The 27359-nt window shown below is 44.5% G+C and overlaps 1 protein-coding gene and 1 pseudogene across 1 annotated transcript; both read right to left on the reverse strand.

Moving 5' to 3' along the window:
* Positions 1–2963: 2963 nt before the first annotated feature.
* On the reverse strand, positions 2964–8336 carry LOC112642245 (olfactory receptor 2D2-like; annotated as a pseudogene).
* Positions 8337–25435: 17099 nt separating this feature from the next.
* On the reverse strand, positions 25436–26383 carry LOC112642241 (olfactory receptor 2A12-like). Its single transcript, XM_025419670.1, has one exon. It carries the CDS (start codon positions 26381–26383, stop codon positions 25436–25438), a length of 948 nt encoding a protein of 315 aa, XP_025275455.1.
* Between the last annotated feature and the right edge of the window lie 976 nt (positions 26384–27359).

Below are 27359 nucleotides of genomic sequence, written 5' to 3' on the forward strand. Positions count from 1 at the left end.
GAAACGAACTAGAGGTGATGGAAGGGGAGGAGGGCGGGGGGTAGGGGTGAATGGGTGATGGGCACTGAGGGGGTACTTGACGGGATGAGCACTGGGTGTTATTCTGTATATTGGTAAATTGAACACCAATAAAAAATAAATTTATTATTTTAAAAAAAAGATCTGATTTTAAAAAGCAGCACATGGATAGCCTGGGTGGCTCAGCATTTTAGCGCCGCCTTTGCCCCAGGGCGTGATCCTGGAGATCCAGGATGGAGCCCACTTCTCCCTCTCTCTGTGACTCTGTGCCTCTCTGTGTGTCTCTCATGAATAAATAAAATCTTAAAAAAGGGCAGCACAATAATTGGTTACTTTGTTGTCTCAGTGCTGTAACAGAATAGCAGAGAGTAGATTGGGTGGCTCATACACAGATATAGATTTTGGATGTCCATGGCCCAAGCACCTGCAGATTTGGTGTCTGGTGGAAGCCCACTTCCTGGTTCAGAGGCCGCTGCTTTCTTCTTGTGTCTCCCACATGGCAGCTCTGTGGGCTGGGTTGTTTTTTTACAAGGGCGCAAATCCCATTCATGAGGGCTAAACCCTCGTGACCTCATCACCTCCCAACCATCTCAGGTCCTAATACCGTGAGGACTAGATTTTATCATGTGAATCTTTGGGGGGGGTCACAAGGATTCAGTCTGTAACATGTTTGGAGAATCATATATGGACTACCTAGGAGGTGAGTGAAAAACTCACCTAGGAATATATGACTAATTTTGTCTTTTAGGATATTTATAAGTAATTTAATGGTGTTACAGAAAGCATCGAATTATATGGAAATTTTTCTGATGTAGAACAGGAACTGAAAATTGCAATTCCTCACTAGCCAGTAAAAACTTTACTGTTGATCTCACAGGATAATTGTCAGAATCAGATGTAATATAGGATATAGGAAAATTTGTAAGATTTAAATGCTGTTAAAATGTAACATCATTCCTATTCTGGTATTCTGTGCAAACATAATTATTTGATATTAGGAGTCACAGAATTTCTGCTTTGTTTAAAACTGTGTTCTTGTTCTTGACTGTTTCTAATAATAGAACACACACCCTTGTTTTGTATTCGTTACTTCAACACACTTTGGGTTCCTTTGGGAAAAAAAAATACCAAGCACTGCCAGTATTGAGGAGTATCGGTTATGAATAAGTAAGCATTTAGAGTAGACAGGTGTAAGTTTTGTCTGGATCAGGATACTAGTCTGTGGCTCTGTGTCACTTCAGATGACTACCATGCCACCTGGTTCAATCTCTTTGCTCAGGATCCTGCTTCATGGAAGGCTGGAGTTTTGCTAATTCTGTCCTTCTATAAGCAGCCTAGGTTTCCTGTGTGTATCAGTTGGTGTATCCCTGAACTGGGTGTTATTCTGTATGTTGGCAAATTGAACACCAATAAAAAATATTATTTTTTAAAAAAAGATATACCACCTCACACTAGTGAGAATGGTGAAAATTAACAAGACGGGAAACAACCAATGTTGGAGAGGATGTGGAGAAAGGGGAACTCTCTTGCACTGTTGGAAGGAATGTGAACTGGTGCAGCCACTCTGGAAAACTGTGTGGAGGTTCCTCAAAGAGTTAAAAATAGATCTGGCCTACGACCCAGCAATTGCATTGCTGGGGATTTACCCCAAATATAGAGATGCAGTGAAAATCCGAGACACCTGCACCCCAATGTCTATAGCAGCAAAGTCCACAGTAGCCAAACTGTGGAAGGAGCCTAGGTGTCTATCGAAAGATGAATGGATAAAGAAAATGTAGTCTATGTATACAATGGAATAGTACTCAGCCATTAGAAACGACAAATACCCACCATTTGCTTCAACGTGGATGGAACTGAAGGGTATTATGCTGAGTGAAGTAAGTCAATCGGAGAAGGACAAACATTGTATGTTCTCATTCATTTGGGGAATATAAATAATAGTGAAAGGAAATATAAGGGAATGGAGAAGAAATGGGTAGGAAATATCAGAAAGGAAGACAGAACATAAAGACTCCTAACTCTAGGAAACGAACTAGGGGTGGAGGAAGGGGAGGAGGGCGGAGGGTGGGGGTGAATGGGTGACGGGCACTGAGGGGGACACTTGACGGGATGAGCACTGGGTGTTATTCTGTATGTTGGTAAATTGAACACCAATAAAAAATTAATTTATTTAAAAAAATGGAATATTACTCAGCCATTAGAACTACAAATACCCATCGTTTGCTTCAACGTGGATGTACCTGGAGGATATTATGCTGAGTGAAGTAAGTCAATTGGAGAATGACAAACATTATGTGGTCTCATTTATTCAGGGAATATAAAAAATAGTGAAAGGCATTAAAGGTAAAAGGAGAGAAAATGAGTGGGAAATATCAGAGAGGGTGAAAGAACACGAGAGACTCCTAACTCTGGGAAATGAACAAGGTATGGTGGAAAGGGAGGTGGGCCAGGGGTGGAGGTGACTTGGTGATGGGCACTGGGGGAGCACTTGATGGGATGAGCACTGGGTGTTATACTATATGTTGGCAAATCGAACTCCAATAAAAAATATACCAAAAAAGGGTTGCCTATTAGCTTATGCAATGTGTCCCTAGCATCTCATGGGGATTGCTTTGTTCGGTGCTGATTCCTGCCGCAGCAAACAGGCAAATGCCCCAAGCATTACCCTGCAAATTGGCGCAACTTAGGAAACAACAATTTACTTTTGTAAAAATTCTATGAAGAGTAAGCAGAGGTTTTGGGAGGATCTTTCCAAGTAAGAGGGAGAAGAGCAGAAACTCCCTGTGGAGATTTTAACCTTTCTCTGGACTGCCTCAATTTTGCATCTGGGGAAATATTATGTCTATGCTCTCCTCCCTAATTCTGCTTATCCTCAGATGGACAGAGTCACTCTTTTTTTTTTAAAGATTTTATTTATTCTTGAGAGACACAGAGAAAGGCAGAGACATAGGCAGAGGGAGAAGCAGGCTCCCTGTGGGGAGCCCGATGGAGGGGGGGGGGTTGATCCCAGGACCTGAGCTGAAGGCAGACGCTCAACCACTGAGTCACCCAAGTGTCCCTGGATAGAGTCACTCTTCCTTGACAGGTTGTAGTTTTCCAAAATGGACTTTATTAGAAACAAGGCGAAAAAATTCAAGATGTTTGAAGATACAAAAGCAAATGACTACAAAGCAGTACTTTAAGATGATTTCAATGTGTACAATTTGTGAATGGAGAGAGAAGGGTTCACTTCCTTGTCCTTGAGTCTCTCCCCACTAAGATTTCCACTTCTTGGTTTTTGAGTTTTTACTACTACTTCTACCCCCTGCTTTTTAATTTTTTTTATTATTCTTTTAATTGTTTTGTCTTTACTCTCTAGGGTTCCAGTCACTTCCACAGCCCAAAAAAGGATCATGGCTAATTCAAGGCCAACAGTTCATCTTGAGAAATACATTTAAAAGTTAAAACTAGTATCTGTTGAAAGCTATTGCTAGTCTTATACTAAACACTTTTCATATAGTATCTCATTTAATCATCACAACTTCGCCGTGAGGAAGAGCTATAAACCTTATACTAGTTAAATGACTTGCAAAACTACATGTATCTCTTAATTGTTAAAGTCAAGTCTCTAACCCTGCTCTGGCTGGCACTGCACTAAGGTCCTGGCTCTTGACCAGTGTGCTCTACTTTCACAATCACCTGTGTCCCAAACCATGTCACCATAGATACTGCAGTTGGCTGAGCACCCAGTTCCCTCCCCTGGGGCTGGGGTGAAGGGGTGGCTTTATGGAGTGCAGTCTTCCAGGTCTCATGGAAGAGTTGTTGGTGGGGTTGTGGGTATGAGTCCTGCTTTGTTCAGCACCCCAGGTTTTCATCTTTAAAGCCTCACTCTGGGGCCCTGCTCCATCCCATCAATTTGAGGAAAGCCTTTTTTACGTCCTTGTTCCTCAGACTATAGATGACAGGGTTGAGGAAGGCTGTGGCAATGTTATAGAAAAGGGCCATTTTCTTTCCACTGTTTGACAAGGAGTCAGAGCCAGGGCTCATGTACATGATGATGCATGGGATAGCGAACATGGTGACCACGGTGATGTGGGAGGCACAGGTGGAGAAGGCTTTGATCTGTCCCTGGGCTGAGCGGATCTTCATGATGGTGGCAAAGATGTTGGCATAGACAATGACAACCAGGGTCAGTGGGACCACAATGACATTGAAGCCCGTGATGAAGTCCACCAAGTCATTGAGGGATGTGTCTGCACAGGCCAGCTTCAGGACTGGCAGGGACCTCACAGAAGTAGTGGTCAATTTCATTAGGGCCACAGTAGGGCAGGCGCATCGCAAAGAAAGTGTAGCACAGGCTACCCACCACGCCATAAACTCCACAGATGCCCACCATGAGGAGACACATCCAGCGGCTCATGATGACCTTGTATCGGAGAGGATGGCAAATAGCCACGTACCTGTCCACAGACATGATGGAGAAAAGCCAGGACTCCGTGACACCAAAGAGGAGGAAGATGTACATCTGGGCCACACATCTAGCAAAAGAGATGGCCCTCTTCTTGCTGAGAATGTGCATGAGCATCTGGGGCACAGTAGTGGTCGTGTAGCACATGTCCAGCATGGAGAGGACACTGATGAAAAAGTACATGGGTGTGTGGAGGCGGGAGTCCTCGCAGATGAGGATGATGAGGAGGCTGTTGCTCATGAGGATTAGCAGGTAAAAAGTGAGAAAGAAGGTGAAGAGCAGAGGGTTGGTCCTGGGGTTGGGGGTGAAGCCCAACAGAACAAATTCTGTCACACTGGACCGGTTGAGTTCCTGCATTGTGACTTGCCTGTTTAAAGAGTTTTGAGGGTATTTAATTGATTATCTATGCCAGGGGCATGTGAGGAATTTTCATACTCGTTGTTTCACATGTTTCTATAGCAGGAAGTTTGGGTTAGCAGATGGAGGCATGGCAAGATATGTCCCCATAGTAGCTTGGGTGGTGTTGGGGTTGGGTTCAGGATTCAGTTGGGGGTCATGGTGATGAGAATGGTGAATGCCAAATCAGGGAGGTGGTGTATGCTGTGCTCCACTCTGGCCTGTAGGTATGTTTTTCCTTTTCCTGACACAGCCTTGTTTTTTTCATTATTCACCCCATTTTCTGTTTTCACTTGGAACTATAGAGCTTGCTAAGTCTTGGTTTCAGATTAGGATCAGGGGAGGACTATTAGACTCATTATTTGGGTAAGGTTTGTCTTTTAATCACTGTTAGGATTCGGACTAAGGTTGGAATTGGGGCTTAAAGTCAATGCTATGCAGAATACAAATTAGAATTATGGGGCATATGAGTGGTTTAGTTGGTTAAGCATCTGCCTTCAGCTCAGGTCATGATCTTGGGGTCCTGGGATCAAGCCCCACATCAGGCTCCCTGCTCAGTGAAGAGCCTGCTTCTCCCTCTCTGTCTCCTGCTCCCCTTGCTTGTACTCTCTCTCTGTGCCAAATAAATAAATACAATGTTTTTAAAAATGAGAGAAAATATTTAAGATTTAGCTTTTTCTGATGAATGAAACTTCCCCAGTGTTCATTAATTATACCACCATTCAATACATTTTTACCAAATGCCTACTATAACGTTGTCTTTCAAAATGTGGAAGATATTTATAGTCAAGGAAAGATCATGGGTAAAGTGAATATAGTCCCATAAAGCAATTTTTAGAGTTGCCAAAATAAAAATAACCCCAGCACATCATGCAAAGAGGATATAATCTTAATGATATGTATATTGTACAATTAATCTTAATTTATATATGTTCTTTTTTAAATTTTTATGATAGTCACAGAGAGAGAGAGAGAGAGAGGCAGAAACACAGGCAGAGGGAGAAGCAGGCTCAATGCACCAGGAGCCCGATGTGGGATTCAATCCTGGGTCTCCAGGATTACGCCCTGGGCCAAAGGCAGGCGCTAAACCACTGCGCCACCCAGGGATCCCTATATACGTTCTTAATTAGAAACTCTTCAAAGACTCCCTTCCTTCTCACTGTCCATATGGTGCCAGTAAGTTGGTTTCACTTTGTTGGAGATGATGAACATACTGAGATTTAGAATTTTTCCCTGTGGCTGATCCACTTTTTGGTATTCATTGCCTTTCTGGTCTTATGATTTAGAAAAATTTATATGTTGTTCTGAACATATCAAAGTTCTAGTGATTATAGGAAACTGTGCAGAAGTAAATCTACAACACCCAGGGTTTTGTGAAAGGGGAATTTGTGGAGAGCAGTTAACAATTTGTCAGGAAGGGTTTCCTAAGCACATGCACTCTGTCCACGTGGATACCCCAGCCTACCTCCTTATCCATTACTGCCTTGTACACTCTTTGTTCCCTTTGGCTTTGTAGATTGCTCTCAACTTTCTGGTTTGTGAACTTTCACAGAGACATTTAATAGCGCATCTCCAAAGACTCTTGATATTAGAAAGAGTATCTCTTAGAAACGAAGAGCCAGCATCATGCATAATGCTAAATCTATAGCATAGAGGTCACTTAGGGGCCACGTCACCTGCACGCCAAATATAACCCACAGATATATTTTGCTTGGCTTGTATAGTTTTTTAAAGTTGAATTAATTGCCAATAATTTAAGAAGTTGAGCTTGCACATAAAAAACTAGATTTTCAGTATCACAAACTAGAGTTGGCAATTATGGGTCACACTCTGTGTTTCATGCACAGTTTCCAGATTCAGTATGTCTGGAGTGGAGCCCAAGAATGTGCATTTGTGACAAGTTCCCGGGTAGTGCCCGTGCTGCCTGCTGGTGGGTCCACACTTTGAGGACTACTGATCTACTTAATTGTGCAGAGAAAGTTGGCTCTCGGCCCAGGGCATGATCCTGGAGTCCCCGGCTCAAGTCCCCCATTGGGTTCCCCACAGGGAGCCTGCTTCTCCCTCTGCCTGTGTCTCTGCCTCTCTCTCTCTCTCTCTGTCTCTCATGAATAAATAAACAAAACCTTTAAAAAAAGAATTTTGCAAAGGGAAAATAATCAGATATGTGGGGAGAGATTTTCATCAAGGATGTTCTCTATAATATTATTTCCTAATAGGGAAAACTGGAAACAACCTAAATGTCCTGTAATAGGAGACTGGTTAAATAAATTATGGTGTATTGATATGATTGAAAATCCTGTAACCTTTAAAATCGTATTTTGGAGACTTACTTCACATTGTAGGGAAGTGCTCCAGTAGATTGTTAGTTAAAGAAACAGAATATTAAACTATATCCTAATAGTATAAAGATTTATATACATGGACCAAAAATTGGAAAGGAGTATACCAAAAAGTTAACAGTGGTCCTTTCTGGTGCTTAGATTTATAAGTGATATTATTTGTTAATGTTCTTTGAACTTGCTCAATTTTTCACAATAAACACCAATTTGTTTTATAATAAGGAATAAAGTTCAAAGCACTTTGAAGCTAGAATACATAGGGGTTTGGCCTCTTCTTTCAGACTGTTTAGACAAAAGAGTGGGTACAAAGAGGAGGATGGTGGATGGAGAGAAACACAGGTACCTGGAGATGGTCGTGGGAATGGAAGGGAGCTCCCTTCCTGCTACCCCAGCTCATCTCCACTGAGCTGTACTTGGAATGAATGAGCTTATGCAGCTTAATGCATGTACATGGCTCGGGTAAGGTAAAGGTGCTTTGGACAGGAGATTACCTGAGAGGTGACAACCCAGGTTGACTCTGTGTATGTGGAGAAGTCAGAGTGGGAGACAGAATGGTAACCCAAACAACCCAGCTCAGGTCGAGGATGGAACCAGAACAGCTCGCAGAAGGGAAGAACATGATCACTCTGGAAACAGGACAATGAGCTGCAATTCTAGATTCTTGAGTTCCCAACACCTCTGGGACTGGAAAACCAGGAGAAGTTGGCTAGAGCTCAGGGTGTCAGAGCCCTGGATTAGGGGTCAGCACACCCTGGATTGGGGCTCCTGTAGTAAGCTTGCTGCTCTTATCGTGTAACCTGTGCAAACTACTCCACTCCACCTCTACAGTGGGAACTCTGCTGGAGGTTGGATGAAGACAGTCCTGGATTCATGCCAGTGAACAAAGTAGGTGGTAGATAAACGTCAAAAACACCTGAGGGGCCATTGGTGTCCCTGCCTGAGCCAGCACTGGAGACAGGGACACAAAACACAGACACATCTCTGCTCTCTAAGCCACTGAGAGAGGCCAGAGAATGCTCCAGACGATGAGAGGAGGAAGCCGACTGGCCCTGGGCAGGGTGCTCTGAGCCCTGGCCACTCCCTTCTGGCTCCAGCCCCGGCCTCCACGTACCTATGGGCTCCCTCCTCAGAGGCTGGCCCCCAGCTGCAGGTCTCCAGCAAATGGGCACAAGACCAGGGTGAATCTGCCCACTACTCCCAGCTACATCCCACCCCACTTCCGTCCATCCCTCCCTGCCATCCAGCTGGGGCACAACGGCCATTGCTCACTATTAATAAAAAAGACCAGAATTATTAACGTCACACAGGCCTTCACATTTGGGCACAGCCAACTTCCCCGGTGGTTGTCCCTCTGTGTCCTATAAGAGCCCAGCTCTCCTGCTCATGGGAGCACTAGTCTGCTGCATGGCTTTGAGAAGTCACCCAGCCTCCTGGCCCTTGTGATCCCATCTGTAAAAGGAGGGCGGGAGATCATCTGTAACAGCCCCTCCAGGACAGATACTCAATGCTTTTCTACTTATAGCTAGATTTGGAGGTGACCAGAGGTGATTTGGAGGCAACTGGAGAGCTAGAGCTATAGGTGCCAGGGTCCCACATTCCCACACTTCTTAGGTGTCTAAGCTGCGTGGTGCTTAAATGTCCTCCACGGAGGACACTTGAGGCTGAGATAGGAGGGGAGGCATGTGTGACTGAGAGAACACCATCCTCTAGATAGGCTGTTCCCTGAGGACAGAAATGAAAATGGGTGTTGGACCACTGGGGTGCTGGGGAGCAGGACGTGGAGTCTTACAACTTCAGAGTTATGCGTATTCAGGTTTTTTTTTTAATTGGAGTTCAGTTTGCCAACATATAGCATATCACCCAGTGCTCATCCCGTCAAGTGCTCCCCTCAGTGCCCTTCACCCAGTCACCCCAACCCCCTGCCCACCTCCATTTCCACCACCCCTTTTTTGTTTCCCAGAGTTAGGAGTCTCTCATGTTCGTTTTCAGGTTTTGTCAAAAACAGACTTTTATGGGAGCTCAGAACCCACTCCATTCACAGCCCCCTCACCCAGACACACATGGCCCCCGGTGGCTCCTCTTACTAGCTGCAGACTTGAAATTCAATCTGATAACAGCTAGTACAACTAGCTTCACTTTACCAAAGTTCAGAGAGGGAAGCAACTGGCCTAAGGTCACACAGTAAGAGTGTCTCAAGTATGGTGAGCACCCATGTGGTTGACCTAGACCTAGATCTCTTGCCCGGCCATGGGCTGCTCTCTGAGATGAACTATGAGCCAGGAATGGGACTTAGGGACAGAGGGAACCTGATGTTGCAAACTACATTTTCTCCCAGCCCCTGAGAGATGGAGGTCTTTAGAGGGCCATAGTGATGGGAGGCTGCCCAGGTCTTACCTCCAGCTTGTGCCTGTAGCCTGAGGCCAGAGGAAGCAGAGAAGATGTGGGTGACAGGCTTCTGCCCTCCAGGACTCCTTGGCCTTTGATGAATTTTTGTCTTTGTCTAAAATGCAGCCTGGGGACTGGTTTCTTGTCTCACTTTCCTTGGCTGGCTTGCCGTGTGTCTTGGGGTCAGTTGCTTGACCTCTCTGAGCCTCAGGTTCTGACCTCCTCACAGCCAGGTTTGATGATGACCTGTGGCCAGTGAGAAGAAAGAAGTGGGTGGTGTAGTTGCAAGGCCCTGGTGCGGAGTGAACCTCTGGTCCCCAGGGTGTCTGCGGCATGGGCCTAGGCTCCCTTGTTAGGATGTAATAAAAATCATAGGAAAACTGTTTGCTTTTTTATGTGGGTGCTTACATTTATCTCCTCCTCTCATATCTGCTTTCCTGCAACACAATGAGGAAATGAAAGACTCAAGAGTTTTGAACTTTCTCTGTTGCAATTTATTGCCATGACTCAGAGCCAGTAATTGTTTCCTATCAGTAAAGATGGAGGTTTATTACAGTAATATATCTAATTTGGAAATACAAGGTCTGAAGGCGTATGATTTCTCCTTCCTTTTCCTTTTTCCAGCCCTTTCCCTGTCACACCGACACACACACACACACATACACACAGATACACAGACAGACATACCCACTCTCCCCCAGTATCCACATGGACCTGCAGGGGCCACAGATGACCCAGAGAAACTTGACCCAGAAAGCAGCAAAAGCAGAGAAAATGATGGGGAAAGGGAGGGGGGCTGGAAGGGCAAAAGAGACTCCAGCACAAGGAGAGGCACAGAGGCGCAGAATGCAGGGGGCACAGGTCAGCACCTGGCACAGTGCGAGTGCCAGGAAGGCAGTGCAGGTGCTGCAGGACGGCTGCCCAGGAGAGCCATCAGAGGTCACCCAGGGAAGGGAAGGGACAAGGGCCATAGGGCAAGGGTGTGGAGACAGGAGGGAGAAGGGGCTGGAAGAGGAGAGCTAGCAGGCGGGTGGCTGCAAACCCAAGAGAGTGGACAGGGGGGATGCAGAGGGGTGGGCCGAGGGCCAGCTTGAGGCGGGGTTGGGGGAGACCCAGGGAAACGCTGCAGTGGGGAGGCCAGGGGAACTGCAGAGGCCATAGACGCGGAGAGGAAGAGAACCAGGGACGGAAGAGAGGGGCCTCACCACAGGCTGGTGCAGAGGCCCAGTGAGGAGTCAGGAGGGCGGGGGAGACAGAGGGTGCTGAAGACCTGGATGGAACAGCAGAGCCACAGCTGCAGGAGTTGGAGAGGGAGGCAGAGAAACAGTCCAGCAAGCAGAAACAGATGCAGGGAGAGAGACTGAAGGGGATGGATGGAAAGCAAGGAAGAGAAAGGCAGAGACACACTCACAGAGACATGAGATGAGAGTCAGGCAGCCAGTGAGCAGGACCACAGGCCACGCTGGGCTCCTTGACTCCCCTGCAAGGCTCTCTGTTCCCCGCACAGTTTGAGGGCATTGCTGTCCTGAGTTTATAATCCTGCAGCAGAGGGGCTTGTGGGCAGGGCTCCCTCAGACTCGGAAAGCCACTTCTGAGTTGCAGATGGCCCCAGGACCCTAGGAGGGACAGTCCCTGCAGCCTCTGGCCTGGCCTCAAGCTGAGGAGCCTCACTCCCCAAGGACCTCAGGGCATGCCCTTCTGGAGGCCCAGGTCTAGCCTGGGGAAGGGGGTGGCATTGCAGATGCTGGGGGAGGATGTGGGCAAGGCCCAGACAGGGTACTGAGGGCAGGTCTTTCCTCAGCTGTTCTTCCTTCCCCAGGAAAAAAAAATGAGGCACCATGGGAGGTCTAGGGTGATGAAGGCCAAGAAAATGTACTCTCATCTGCCAAGTGGCATCCCTAGGGCTGTTCCATCCATTAAGTACTGCAGGCAAAGTGTCCTTGGGCTTTCATAACTGACAGACATATCAGAAACCCTAAAGGAAAGAATATGGGCTGAAAAATAGGGATGTCACCAAATAAAAATGAGTAAATATTTAAATGACTTCTAATATAAAATGTTATATTTTATCAGTCAGCATGAGCTCATTCAACTTTTACATGGTAATACAGTGATTCCATTCTTTATGTTTAATGTGGGACATGGGTACATTTCCATGTGTCTTTTTTTTTTAAGATTTTGTTTATTGATCTGACAGTGAGAGCACAAGCTGAGGGAGCAACAGAGGGAAGAGGGTGAAACGGGCTCCCTGTGGAGACTCTAATGTGGGGCTCAATCCCAGGACCCTGGGATCATGACCTGAGCCCAAGGCAGGTGCTTAGCCCCCCTGAGCCACCCAGGTGCCCCTGTTTCCTGTGTCGTATAGAGGATGGTACCATGGAGGTCTTAAACTGCCCAGGGGCTCTCAGGTCTCAGGCTTCTCAGGATACATGTCACATCACTTGTGGGAAGCTTTTCTCTTGGTGCAGAGAAGAGCAAGAGAGAAAGGGCTAGCAGCAAGGACTAAAGAAGGTAACAGGAAGAACTTTCACCCTGCGGTTCTAAGATATCAGTAAAGACCTTGGAGTCCCCTCTTTCCATGTCTCTGGCCAGAGGGTAGGGAGGACATCTGTCCTGCCCGGTGGGCAAGAGAATCTTCTGGCTCCATCGTTTCTAGGCATAAGAAGGCCAGTTGCTCACCGATGGCCCAGGGGGCTGGCATTGCATTTAGAACTTGGCCTGATATGTCCCCCAAGGGCCAGACTGGGGTTTGGCTTCATTCCATAGGTAGGATTTAGTTGGCAGCTCCATAAGGGAGAGGCCACTGTGAGCTAAGCCCCAGAGCCTGTCTTCTGAGACAGGAGGGCTCCTCAGGCTGGGCCACCTGGCTCATCCTAGCCTGCCTCTTGGGTACGGTAGGGCTTGGGAAGCCTCATTGTACCCTCTGTTCCCTGATGAAATCCCCTCCCTCTCCTACTATTGCCACATTGAGAAATGGGTGCTTCCTTCTCAGTGACAGGATCTATCTCTAGGTCCCTGCTCTCCTGAGCCTGACTCCCACAGAGTCCACTGACGAGGCCACAGAGGCGTCTTGCTCTCATGGAGGGGATCTCGGGATTTGGTGGTATCTACAGCCAGCTAAAGCTGACTCCAGCTCCCTCAGGGGAGACCCTCAGGGTTGGAGGCCTTTGACCCTGAAATCGCCTCACACTTCTAGAGGGCTGCTTCTTTCCTGGCATTTCCCTGACCCTGCCTGGAACGCCCTCTCTCTGGCTGCCCACCTCAAGCACTCAGGATGGTAGCTATGTGCTCTACCTCTTTCCTCAAGTGGCCAGGTGACAATGCTGACACCAAATTCCAATGTGGGTTTTCCCCCACACCACCAAGCAGCTCTCCCCTATGGGCCGGTGTCCTACAATTCACTGGAGTCTGACACAATCTGCCTTGGAGATAGGGTCAGATCCCACAGGTAAAGGTCTCAGTCCTACAAGACTGGGAAATATTTACTTACTAGATGACCAGTTTGTTGTAAAAGGATGTAAATTAGTAGCCAGATGGAAAAGGCCCATAGGGTATGGTATGTGGGAAGGGCCACAGGGCATCCATGCCTTCTTCAGGCATGTCACTCTCCCAGCATATCCAGGTGATCACCAACTGAGAAGCTCTCTCTGAACCCATCCTTTTAGGGTTTTACAGAGGTTTCATTACCTAAGTCTGATTGACTAAATCACTGGCCATTGGTGATGGAACTCCATCTCCACCCCTCTCATCTCCCCAGAGGTTGAGGGTGGAACTGAAATTTCTCAAGTCATATGGTTGGCTCCACTGGTTATCCAAAAAGTCACCTCATTTACACAACAAAAGATGCCCTTATGGCTTAATAATCCATATGAGAGCCTTATGGCTCTCATCACTTAGAAAATCCCAAGGGGGAGGAGGGGCAAGATGGCAGAAGAGTAGGGTCCCTAAATCACCTGTCCCCACCAAATTACGTAGATAACCTTCAAATTATCCTGAAAATCTACGAATTCGGCCTGAGATTTAAAGAGAGAACAGCTGAAACGCTAGAGGGAGAAGAGTTCGTGCTTCTATCAAGGTAGGAAGACGGCGGCGGGGAAAGAAATAAAGAACAAAAGGCCTCCAAGGGGGAGGGGCCGCGAGGAGCTGAGCTAAGGCCGGGGCAAGTGTACCCAGGACAGGAGAGCCCCGTCCCGGAGAAATAGGAGCTGCACCAACCTTCCCTGGTGGAAAAGCACCCGCAGGCAGTAAGAGCAGAACCCCAGAAAGGTGGAGATGCCAAGGCGCCCGGGGACACTAACAGACACCTGCACCCCGGGAGAGGGCGCCGAGCTCCCTAAGGGCTGCAGTGCGCACGGCGGGACCCGGAGCAGCTCGGAGGGGCTCGGGGGAGGGGGGGGGCTCCGCGGAGGGGGCTGCGGAGTGGGAGCAGCTTGGGGGGCTCGGGGGCGGGGGGGGCTCCGCGGAGGGGGCTGCGGGGTGGGAGCAGCTCTTTGGGGCTCGGGCAGCGGCTCGCGGAGGGGGCTGCGGGGCGAGAGCAGCTCGAGGGGCTCGGGGGCGGCTCAGCGGTGGGGGCTGCGGGGCTGGAGCGCGAATCCAACAGCGCAGACCCGGGCACAGGGCGTCGGGACACAGCCCAGGATCCGGCCTCCCCCCGGGACAGGCAGAGGCCGGGAGGGCACAGGACAGCGAGGACGCTCCTGCCCCGAGCTGAGCAGATCAGCGGCCCCGCCTGGGAGCCTCCAGGCCCTGCAGACGGAGAGCTGCGGAGCTACTGCGGAAGCTGACTCCAGGGCTCCAGAGCTGGCCCCGCCACTGCGGTTGTTCCTCCTGGGGCCTCACGGGGTAAACAACCCCCACTGTAGCCCTGCACCAGGCAGGGGCAGAGCAGCTCCCCCAAGTGCTAACACCTGAAAATCAGCACAACAGGCCTCTCCCCCAGAAGACCAGCTAGACGGACAAGTTCCAGGGGCAGTCAAGGGACTTAAAGTACACAGAATCAGAAGATACTGCCCCGTGGTTTTTGTTTTGTTTTGTTTTGTTTTGCTTTTTGATTTGTTTCCTTCCCCCACCCTTTTTTTCCTTTCTTTCTTTTTCTTTCTCTTTTTCTTCTTTTTTCCTTTTTTTCTTCCTTTTTTCTTTTTTCTTTTTCTCTTATCTTTCCTTCTTTCTCTCCTCTCTTTTGCTCCTTTTCCCAATACAACTTATTTCTGGCCACTCTGCACTAAGCAAAATGACTAGAAGGAAAACCTCACCTCAAAAGAAAGAATCAGAAACAGTCCTCATTCCCACAGAGGTACAAAATCTGGATTACAATTCAATGTCAGAAAGCCAATTAGAAGCACTATTATACAGCTACTGGTGGCTCTAGAAAAAAGCATAAAGGACTCAAGAGACTTCATGACTGCAGAATTTAGATCTAATCAGGCAGACATTAAAAATCAATTGAATGAGATGCAATCCAAACTAGAAGTCATATCCATGAGGGTTAACGAGGTGGAAGAACGAGTGAGTGACATAGAAGAGAAGTTGATGGCAAAGAGGAAAACTGAGGAAAAAAGAGACAATTAAAAGACCCTGAGGATAGATTAAGGGAAATAAACGACAGCCTGAGGAAGAAAAAGCTAGGTTTAATTGGATTTCCCGAGGGCGCCGAAAGGGCCAGAGGGCCAGAATATGTATTTGAACAAATCATAGCTGAAAACTATCCTAATCTGGGAAGGGAAACAGGCATTCAGATCCAGGAAATAGAGAGATCCCCCCAAAAATCAATAAAAACCGTTCAACACCTCAACATTTAAGAGTGAAGCTTGCAAATTCCAAAGATAAAGAGAAGATCCTTAAAGCAGCAAGAGACATGAAATCCTGACTTTTATGGGGAGAAGTATTAGGGTAACAGCAGACCTCTCCACAGAGACCTGGCAGGCCAGAAAGGGCTGGCAGGATATATTCAGGGTCCTAAATGAGAAGAACATGCAACCAAGAATACTTTATCCAGCAAGGCTCTCATTCAACCTGGAAGGAGAGATAAAGAACTTCCAAGACAGGCAGGAACTGAAAGAATATGTGACCTCCAAACCAGCTCTGCAAGAAATTTTAAGGGGGACTCTTAAAATTCCCCTTTAAGAAGAAGTTCAATGGAACAGTCCACAAAAACAGGCACTGAATAGATATCATGATGACACTAAACTCATATCTGTCAATAGTGACTCTGACCATGAACGGGCTTAATGACCCCATCAAAAAGTGCAGGGTTTCAGACTGGATAAAAAAGCAGGACCCATCTCTTTGCTGTCTACAAGAGACTCATTTTAGACAGAAGGACACCTACAGCCTGAAAATAAAAGGTTGGATTACCACTTACCATTCAAATGGTCCTCAAAAGAAAGCAGGGATAGCCATCCTCATATCAGATAAACTAAAATTTACCCCGAAGACTGTAGTGAGAGATGAAGAGGGACACTATATAATACTTAAAGGATTTATCCAACAAGAGGACTTAACTATCCTCAATATATATGCCCCGAATGTGGGAGCTGCAAAATATATAAATCAGTTAATAACCAAAGGGAAGAAATACTTAGATAATAATACACTTATACTTGGTGACTTCAATCTAGCTCTTTCTACCCTCGATAGGTCTTCTAAGCACAACATCTCCAAAGAAATGAGAGCTTTAAATGATACACTGGACCAGATGGATTTCACAGATATCTACAGAACTTTACATCCAAACTCAACTGAATACACATTCTTCTCAAGTGCACATGGAACTTTCTCCAGAATAGACCACATACTGGGTCACAAATCGGGTCTGAACCGATACCAAAAGATTGTGATCATCCTCTGCATATTCTCAGACCATAATGCCTTGAAATTAGAACTAATACACACCAAAAATTTGGAAGGACCTCAAACACGTGGAGGTTAAGGACCATCCTGCTAAAAGATGAAAGGGTCAACCGGGAAATTAAGGAAGAATTAAAAAGATATTTGGAAACTAATGAGAATGAAGATACAACCGTTCAAAATCTTTGGGATGCAGCAAAAGCAGTCCTAAGGGGGAAATACATCACAATACAAGCATCCATTCAAAAACTGGAAAGAACTCAAATACAAAAGCTAAACTGACACATAAAGGACCTAGAGAAAAAACAGCAGATGGACCCTACACCCAGCAGAAGAAGAGATTTAATTAAAATTCGAGCAGAACTCAACAAAATCGAGACCAGAACCGTGGAACAGATCAACAGAACCAGCAGTTGGTTCTTTGAAAGAATTAATAAGATAGATAAACCATTAGCCAGCCGTATTAAAAAGAAGAGAGAGAAGACTCAAATTAATAAAATCATGAATGAGAAAGGAGAGATCACTACCAACACCAAGGAAATACAAACGATTTTAAAAACATATTATGAACAGCTATACACCAATAAATTAGGCAATCTAGAAGAAATGGACGCATTCCTGGAAAGCCACAAACTACCAAAACTGGAACAGGAAGAAATAGAAAACCTGAACAGGCCAATAACCAGGGAGGAAATTGAAGCAGTCATCAAAAACCTCCAAAGACACAAGAGTCCAGGGCCAGGATGGCTTCCCAGGGGAATTCTATCAAAAGTTTAAAGAAGAAATCATACCTATTCTACTAAAGCTGTTTGGAAAGATAGAAAGAGATGGAGTACTTCCAAATTCGTTCTATGAGGCCAGCATCACCTTAATTCCAAAACCAGACAAAGACCCCACCAAAAAGGAGAATTACAGACCAATATCCCTGATGAACATGGTGCAAAAATTCTCAACAAGATACTAGCCAATCAGATCCAACAGACCTTAAGAAAATTATTCACCATGACCAAGTAGGATTTATCCCCGGGACACAAGGCTGGTTCAACACTCATAAAACAATCAATGTGATTCATCATATCAGCAAGAGAAAAACCAAGAACCATATGATCCTCTCATTAGATGCAGAGAAAACATTTGACAAAATACAGCATCCATTCCTGATCAAAACTCTTCAGAGTGTAGGGATAGAGGGAACTTTCCTCAACATCTTAAAAGCCATCTACGAAAAGCACACAGCAAATATCATTCTCAATGGGGAAGCACTGGGAGCCTTTCCCCTAAGATCATAACAAGACAGGGAGGAATACAACAGATTTCAGGTTGTATACAAAGCTGTGGTCATCAAGACAGTGTGGTACTGGCACAATAGATCAATGGAATAGAGAACCCAGAAGTGGACCCTGAACTTTATGGTCAACTAATATTCGATAAAGGATGAAAGACTATCCCTTGGATGAAAGACGGTCTCTTCAATAAATGGTGCTGGGAAAATTGGACCTCCACATGCAGAAGAATGAAACTAGAACACTCTCTTTCACCATACACAAAGATAAACTCAAAATGGATGAAAGATCTAAATGTGAGACCAGAGTCCATCAAAATCCTAGAGGAGAAGACAGGCAACACCCTTTTTGAGCTTGGCCACAGTAACTTCTTGCAAGATAAATCCACGAAGGCAAAAAAAAAAAAAAAAAAAGCAAAAATAAACTATTGGGACTTCATCAAGATAAGAAGCTTTTGCACAGCAAAGGATACAGTCAACAAAACTCAAAGACAACCTACAGAATGGGAGAAGATATTTGCAAGTGACGTATCAGATAAAGGGCTAGTTTCCAAGATCTATAAAGAACTTCTTAAACTCAACACCAAAGAAACAAACAATCCAATCATGAAATGGGCAAAAGACATGAACAGAAATCTCACAGAGGAAGACATAGACATGGCCAACATGCATATGAGAAAATGCTCTGCATCACTTGCCATCAGGGAAATACAAATCAAAACCACAATGAGATACCACCTCACACCAGTGAGAATGGGGAGAATTAACAAGGCAGGAAACAACAAATGTTGGAGAGGATGCGGAGAAAAGGGAACCCTCATACACTGTTGGTGGGAATGTGAACTGGTGCAGCCACTCTGGAAAACTGTGTGGAGGTTCCTCAAAGAGTTAAAAATATACCTACCCTACGACCCAGCAATTGCACTGTTGGAGATTTACCCCAAAGATACAAATACAATGAAACGCCGGGACACCTGCACCCCGATGTTTCTAGCAGCAATGGCCTCGATAGCCAAACTGTGGAAGGAGCCTCGGTGTCCAACGAAAGATGAATGGATAAAGAAGATGTGGTTTATGTATACAATGGAATATTACTCAGCTATTAGAAATGACAAATACCCACCATTTGCTTCAACGTGGATGGAACTGGAGGGTATTATGCTGAGTGAAGTAAGTCAGTCGGAGAAGGACAAACATTATATGTTCTCATTCATTTGGGGAATATAAATAACAGTGAAAGGGAATATAAGGGAAGGGAGAAGAAATGTGTGGGAAATATCAGAAAGGGAGACAGAACGTAAAGACTGCTAACTCTGGGAAACGAACTAGGGGTGGTAGAAGGGGAGGAGGGCGGGGGGGGTGGGAGTGAATGGGTGACGGGCACCGGGGGTTATTCTGTATGTTAGTAAATTGAACACCAATAAAAAATAAATTAAAAAAAAAAAGAAACGACAAATACCCACCATTTGCTTCAACGTGGATGGAACTGGAGGGTATTATGCTGAGTGAAGTAAGTCAATCGGAGAAGGAAAAACAGTGTATGTTCTCATTCATTTGGGGAATATAAATAATAGTGAAAGGGAATATAAGGGAAGAGAGAAGAAATGTGTGGGAAATATCAGAAAGGGAGACAGAAAATAAAGACTCCTAACTCTGGGAAACGAACTAGGTGTGGTGGAAGGCAAATTGAACACCAATAAGAAATAAATTTATTATAAAAAATAGAAAACCCCAAGGTTCTTAGGAGCTCTGTGGGAGGAACCAGAAGATGAAATATATATCCCTTATTATAAATCATAATATCACACAGGTTCTGTAGGGAATAAGTTTTCACCCAGCTGCTGAAGTGATCTTTCTAACCTTCAGTTCTAATGTGGTTCCTCCTCTGCTCATGAACCTTTAATAGTTCTCGTCTGTGGGAAAAGTCATGTAAGATTGCTGATTGCCACTTCCCGCCTGGTCTCCATTCATGTGCCCACCATTTAGGCAGCTTGCTAAAATAGCCCTCAGGAATCCCTATCTCCTGGTAATCACACCTTTTTTGTAATCCCCACCCCTTACCCCTTGTGGAAGGGGAGGAGGGCGGAGGGTGGGGGTGAATGGGTGACGGGCACTGAGGGGGGCACTTGACGGGATGACCACTGGGTGTTATTCTGTATGTTGGTAAATTGAACACCAATAAAAAATAAATTTATTATTTATTATTAAAAAAAGGAAATATGAGAAAAGGAGACAGAACATAAAGACTCCTAACTCTGGGAAACGAACTACGGGTGGGAGGGCGGGTGGTAGGTGGGACCTGGCATTTTCCCTTTCATGAATAAAAAAAGGCAACAACAATGAGATATTCTGAGATTTGGTAATAAAAGACTGACTGCCATTTTGCTTGAACTTTCTCTCTCTCTGACTCAATTTCTTGCTCTAATGAAGTAAGTTGGTGTGTTGTGAGCGGCCCTAGGGAGAAGTCCAGGTTCAAGGACCAGAGAGTGGTCACTGGCCAACGTACCAGGGAACTGATGCCTGCCAACAATCACGTGACTCCGTGATAGGCGTGGCTAGCCCAATATTCAGCAGAGCAAGAGTACTCCCATAGAGGTGAATCAACCAATGAGGTTATTTGTTTGGATCATTGTTACTATTGTTTTTCATACTCTGGGTTTTTTGGAGTTAGGAGAAAGCCCTTTCTCTTTCCCCTGAAGCTGCCTCTAATACTCGATTTAGTAGAGCCAGGTTTTGTGGAATTGGAGTGAAACATTTTTAACTGACACCTGATTGTTACTAACTTACCACTTAAATTAGTCTCTTCGTTTATTAGCACACATTCAATAACTATGTCTTTTATCTAACTGGGATATACTTGGTCAACTTGATTGTTTCACAAAGACTATATTCGAGAGTTAATACCTTTTAATCAGGCATGCTGAATATTATTAAGTAGCAAGGGTTGAGTTGACTTTACTTGTAAATTCAATCTCTACAAAGCTTTCCTGGAAAAAGTGACCTAGTATTTAGCTTACAAGGTCCCAACCTTATAGATGGTAAGAAATATCACCCACTGGCCAGCAGGAAAAGTTAAGTAAATTTTGGAGCCTTGACAGATGAGGAATTCACCCAAATTTATGGGTACTGTGGGTAAAATATGAAGGACAGAGGGATGCCTGGGTGGCTCAGGTGTTGAGCATCTGCCTTTGGTTCAGGTGACAATCCCAGGGTCCTGGGATCAAGTTCTACATAGGGCTCCACATGGGAAGCCTGCCTCTCCCTCTGCCTGTGTCTCTGCCTCTCTCTGTATATCTTTCATGAATAAATAAATAAAATCCTTAAAAAGAAAAAAATATGAAGGACAGGATTTCTTGGGATTGGTTTTCCAGCTCAGTATAATAAATAATAGAGCATTTAAAAAGTCCAACTTGAGATTCCATATGGAAACTTCCAGGCAGAAGTTAATTCTGTGGCTTTCAAAATGACTCAATACTGCGTGTCTCTAGATTTGCAAAGAAAACCAGAGATGGTCCATACGACAAACACTCCTACTACACTGATACAAACAGTGAGGCTAGACATAATGAGACCAGTTTTTTTTAAATCAAGAATAATTTTTGAAGATTATTTAAGATTACAAGGGTGGATATTGTAAGATTTCTAAGATTTCTCAGTGCCCTCTTGGTACAGTGCTAGATGTTGTCTAGCAGACCCTCTGAGGATTATCTGACTTTATAAGGATGTACTATTTTAACTGACTTTCTATGACCTTGGATATATTATATCTCTGCAGGTAAAACTGTTAAGTTCTAGAAAACTGGTAGCAAGACAAATGATTTCTGTCTATGATAATGCAAATAATTCCTATTTATATAAACACAAATGACATTTGTCTGACAGAAAATATAAATTTCTGTAAGTCAAATTCTCCTTTGAACCAATCCTAACATCTTACTGGTTCCTTCATGAATTAATGAGCTCAGTGAAATCTTTGACACATGTTCATTTAAGAAAAACCATAAAGGAAAAATTCATAAGTTTATTAAAAATTCTATTTATTGAAAGTGATTATTCTATTCATCAAAAGAAAAGAATACTCTCTAGCAGCAAAAACAAATCAACATAATAAATGTCAAAACCCATTATTGGGTGAATAAGTCAAGTAACAGAAGAATACATATTGTACAATTCAATTTAAAAATCATTACATAGGGAATCCCAGCAGTTTGGTGCCTGCCTTCATCCCAGGATGTGATCCTGGAGTCCCGGGATCAAGTCCCACTTCGGGCTGTCTGCATGGAGCCTGATTCTCCCTCTGCCTGTTTCTCTGCCTCTCTCTGTGTGTGTCTCTCATGAATAAATAAATAATCTCTTTTTAAAAAATCATTACATAGCCATAAAAAAAGATGAACTCTTGCCATTTGTGGCTTCACAGAAGGACCACCTAGAGGGTATTATACTAAGTGAAATAGGTCAGACTGAGAAAGACAAATGCCATATGATTCACTCAAATTTGGAATCTAAAAAAAAAGAATAAACCAAGAAAAAGTAGAATCAGATCTACAGATAAAGAGAACAAACTGATGGTTGCCAGGGGGTAGGGAGGTAAGAAGATGGTCAAAATGGCTGAAGGAGAGTGGGAGATACAAGCTTCCACTTATGGACTGAATAAGTCATGAGAATAAAAGTCACAGCACAGAGAATATAGTCAATGATATTATAACAGCATTGTATGGTGACAGGTGGTAGCTACACTTGTGGTGAGCATAGCATAATGTATTGAGATCTGAATCACTATGTTGAACACTTGAAACTACATTGTGTGTCAACTCTACTAAAAAATAAAGTGAGAATCTGACTTAAAAAATTGAGTGCTTAAAACACTTAAGAAATCATAAAAACACATAATAGTTTAATAATTGTATTGTTTTTCTTTTAAAATATTAATAAAAACAATTTAAAAATCTTTTAAACTCTAAAATGTAGATGCTGAAATTGTTAGCAGTAATTATCTCCAAGTCTAAGGTGATGGATAATTTTCATTTTCTTCTTTTTGTTTGCATCTGTGTTCTAAAAGTTTAAGAATAAACATATACTACTTTTGCAATAAAGAAAACAGGCAATAAACTGAGAGAAGATATTCTCAATATATGTAATAAACAAAGAAGATCCAAAGTATATAATAAATGGCAAATCAAGAAAAGAAAAAGCAAACGGTATCTCTATTCATTGGACATTTACAGTTTGTTTTTCACTACAACAAATGCTTTCCATGTATTATCTCATGTAGTCCTTCCCACAACCTCCTGAGGTCTATGCTATTTTCTTTTTGTTAACAGATAAGGAAACCGAGACTCAGAGAAGTTATATACCTTGACCATTATCACTGAGTTAGTAAAAGATAGGGCTGGGATTAGAACAAAGGAGACTGGCTTCTGAGCCTAGTTCATTACACAATACTACAAGAATCTTATGAAAAAAATGCTAAATTCACTAGCAATCAGGGAATTACAGATGAAACAAAAATCTATGAGATAGATAGCAATTTTAGAATGCTTGAGATAAAGAAATAATGTCAAGTGTTGATGAGAACTAGAGGGGTATATCAGCATAATTACTTGGAATAACAATTTAGTAGGAGTACCTAGTAAATTTGAAATTTCTTTGATTCTGCACCCGCCAAGTCTATTGCTACACATAAATCCTAGGGGGAAAAAACCCTTCTACGAGGAGAAATGTTCAAAGACATTTGTTGCAGAATCATTTAAATAGTGAAAATTGTAAATAAATGTTTGACAATAAAGAATTGTGAATGAAGGGCACTTGGGTGGCTCAGTCTGGTAAACATCTGACTCTTGATCCAGCTCAGGTGGGTTATGAGTTCAAGCCCTGCACTGGGCTCCCTGCTGGGCGAGGAGCCTACTTTAAAAAAAAAAAAGTAGAAATTTGGGCAAAGAAAGCAACTTTATGGGGCGCCTGGGTGGCTCAGTTGGTTAAGCCTTCATTCTTGATTTTGGCTCAGGTCATGATCTCAGGGCCTGGGATTGAACCCCATATCAGACTCTGTGCTCAGTGGGGAGTTTGCTGGAGATTCTTTCTCTCTTCCTCTGCCCTTCTCCCGCTCCCTTTCTATAAACAAAACCAAAACAAAAGAAAATAAAGATTCTCTCTCTCCCTCTCCTTCTGCCCCTTCCCCCCTCCCACTTGTACAGGTATTGTCACTCTTTAAAAAAAAAAAGAGGGTATCCCTGGGTGGCTCAGAAGTGTAGCGCCTGCCTTCGGCTCAGGGCGTGATCCTGGAGTCCTGGGGTCGAGTCCCGTATCGAGCTCCCTGCATGGAGCCTGCTTCTCCCTCTGCCTGTGTCTCTGCCTCTCTCTCTCTCTCTCTCTCTCTCTCTCTCTTTCTCTCTCTCTCGAATAAAAAAATAAAATCTTTTTTTAAAAAAATAAAATTGTTAGATAAATGAGGTGTGGTGTATTCAAATGCTCACTACAGAGAATGTGTTAGGCTTGTGTATATCAAATGAGTAGATGTCAAAAACATGATGTTGAGTTGCAATTTTTTCAGAATAATGCAGACATCATGCTACCATTATAAACTTTCAAACCCATAAGAACAATTCTACGTGTTGCTTATGGGTATGATTGTAAGTGAAAGTTTAAAACCACACAGAATAGACTTCAGTTTAATAGTAGTGATTGATTCAGAGGAGCTGGGAATATTCTAAGGGCACTTCAATGGTATCTGTAATTATTTAATCCTTTGTTTAAAAAAAGAACAAAAGGTTCAGACCAAATATGGTAAAATATTAACAAGTGTTTATCTGGGGAAATGGAAAAATGAGATCTTTATATTATTTCTCTCTGTGAGTACCTGTCTCTGTCTTTCTTTCCCTTTCTCTCTATATAGAGATAGATAAGGGCATACAGATATATACATATACATCTCTTTTTATTTATGAATATATATAGTATTTATTTTCTCAAAATAAAAGTGAGATTTAAGTAGCAAAATCAGGGGAGAGCTAGTATGTCAAGCTGAGTCCAAACCAAATCCATTGTTGGCCACATGGTTACATAGATGTGTCTAAAATAGTTCTAGCTTGGAATTTATAACTCCTGGAGCAAAAAGCAATGCTAATTCTTACTTGTAAGCACATGTAAAGACTGTTTACTGCATGACCTATCTACTATTTACGTCATTTTCACCCCCAAATCCCTCACACTGTAGAAAAAAAGCATGTGTGCATATTGACACATTTTCTGTGATCAGACTGACCTGACAAACTTCCAGAGGTGAGGAGAGAACCAGGAAAAGCAATGGCCTTGAACCATGACATACTTACTGGGGAAGAAAGTCTTTGCTCTTTTTTTTTTTTTTTTTTTTATGATAGTCACAGAGAGAGAGAGAGAGGCAGAGACACAGGCAGAGGGAGAAGCAGGCTCCATGCACCGGGAGCCCGACGTGGGATTCGATCCCGGGTCTCCAGGATCGCGCCCTGGGCCAAAGGCAGGCGCCGAACCGCTGCGCCACCCAGGGATCCCGAAAGTCTTTGCTCTTGACACTCAACTGAGTCATTGGGATGGTGGCAGCCAATAGAAACTTTCAGTTTAGGGGTAGCCACAGAGCCATCTCTAACTTGGTTGCTCACACCCCAGAAAGGCTCAGGTTGGTTAGAACTGATATATGATACCAAATGAACCCCACCAAGACTCTCGACAAGTCTGAAGCATCCTGGGTCACTGAGATGTCCTTCTGTTACCGAGTACATTCATAAAGGCCCCTTTTACATCTTTGTTCCGGAGGCTGTAGATGATGGGGTTGAGGAAGGCAGAGACAACATTGTAGAACAGTGCTAGCTTCTTGTCCCGCTCTGGGTCATACCAGGAGCCAGGCCTCATGTACATGATCATGGCTGGCCCATAGAACATGATAACCACAGTGATGTGGGAAGCACATGTGGAGAAAGACTTGAGCCTCCCTTGGGATGAGTGGATTCTTAAGATGGAGGCAAAGATTCGGACATAGGAGGCCAGGATGAGGGAGAATGGGACCAAGAGTAGGATGAATCCCAAGATGAAGTCCAAGCGGTCATTGAAAGATGTATCTGCACAGGCCAACTTCAAGACGGCAGGGACCTCACAGAAGAAGTGGTTTATCTTGTGGGGACCACAATAAGGCAGATGCATGGTGAAGACAGTGTAGATCAGGGCGCCAGCTATGCTAATGGTCCAACAACCTGTGACCATCTTGATACAAATGGGGCGGCTCATGAGAAGGGGATAATGAAGGGGAAAGCAAATGGCCACATACCTGTCATAGGCCATAATGGCATAGAGGACGCACTCAGCAATGCCCAAGACCAAGAAGATAAACATCTGGGCTACACAAGCTCCCCAAGAGATGGTTTTCTTTGGACACACCATATTAATCAACATCTGGGGCATGGTGGTAGTGACATAACTCATGTCCACCAAAGAGAGGACACTGAGAAAGTAGTACATGGGCATGTGGAGGTGTGAGTCCAGGTAGATCAGGGTCACAATGAGTCCATTTCCCAGAATAGTGATGAGGTAGAGGAGAAGGAAGAAGGAGAACAGGGATATTCTGACCTGTGAGTCACTGGAGAAGCCCAGGAGGATGAACTCAAACACAGAGCTGTGGTTCTCCTTGCCAAGGCTCTGCATGGTGGTCTGCCTATCAAGGAGACAAGTACTTCCTGTTCTGTCCTTGGCCTTAGGGGAGGGAGGTCAGAGGTGACAGAAGCTGAGTCATGCACATAGCACCTTGCACGGTAGCCTGCACCAATTCCATCAAATCTTTGTTGAGTGGGATGCAAAGGGAAAGACAGAGAGGGCAGCTGTGGCACTGGAAAATAAATCAGGATATCTGGATTCATACCTATAATAGAATATAGGATGCCTGGCTACCCACAGGTCCTTCTCTGGAAACCTAGCTCACCCATAGAAGGCGAGGCATTAGGTAACCACATTGGCAGCAGGGGACCAAGCCAACACCTGGCCACTGCTGAATTGTACCAAGGGTGTACACCTGCCCCAGTCTGGAGGACAATTCTCTGCTAAGAATTCAAAATGGTGACACTGTCAATGTCTATGTCAGTGGCGTGTGGGTGCCTGAGGTACCAACGACCTGGAGTCAGTGTGGTGATAACTAAAGTCACAGAGAAGCTGGTGCAATAGGGAAGAAAAGTGGAGGCCTTGCAGAAATGATAAAGATCAGACACACAGGGCAGCAGAGAAGAGACCTCAGAGCCCTGAGCTACCAGGAGCATGAATCTGGCTCCTGGCTTGCTACTTCCAGGTCCCCCTGTGTCTTTTGTGCTTGGACACATGTGGGATTTTCTGCTGAATCCTTACCATTACTATCCCATGCCACATTTTTAAATTCAGCTCTTTCTAAATGTCCCATGGTTATCACTTACCTAGCTGTGTGATCTTGGGAAAGTCCCTTTGCTTCTGTGGGCCTCAGTCATCACATCTGTTAGAAAGGAAACATCCATCATACAGAGCAATGGCAAGGAGCATATGAGAGTCTGTATGCCAAGATTTGACAAAATATGGGGACACCTGGGTGGCTCAATGGATGAGCCTCTGCCTTTGGCTCAGAGCATGATCCCAGTCCAGGGATCAAGTCCCGCATCCG

The sequence above is a fragment of the Canis lupus genome, chromosome 15, assembly GCF_003254725.2.
Source record: "Canis lupus dingo isolate Sandy chromosome 15, ASM325472v2, whole genome shotgun sequence".
NCBI classification, from domain to species: Eukaryota; Metazoa; Chordata; class Mammalia; order Carnivora; family Canidae; genus Canis; species Canis lupus.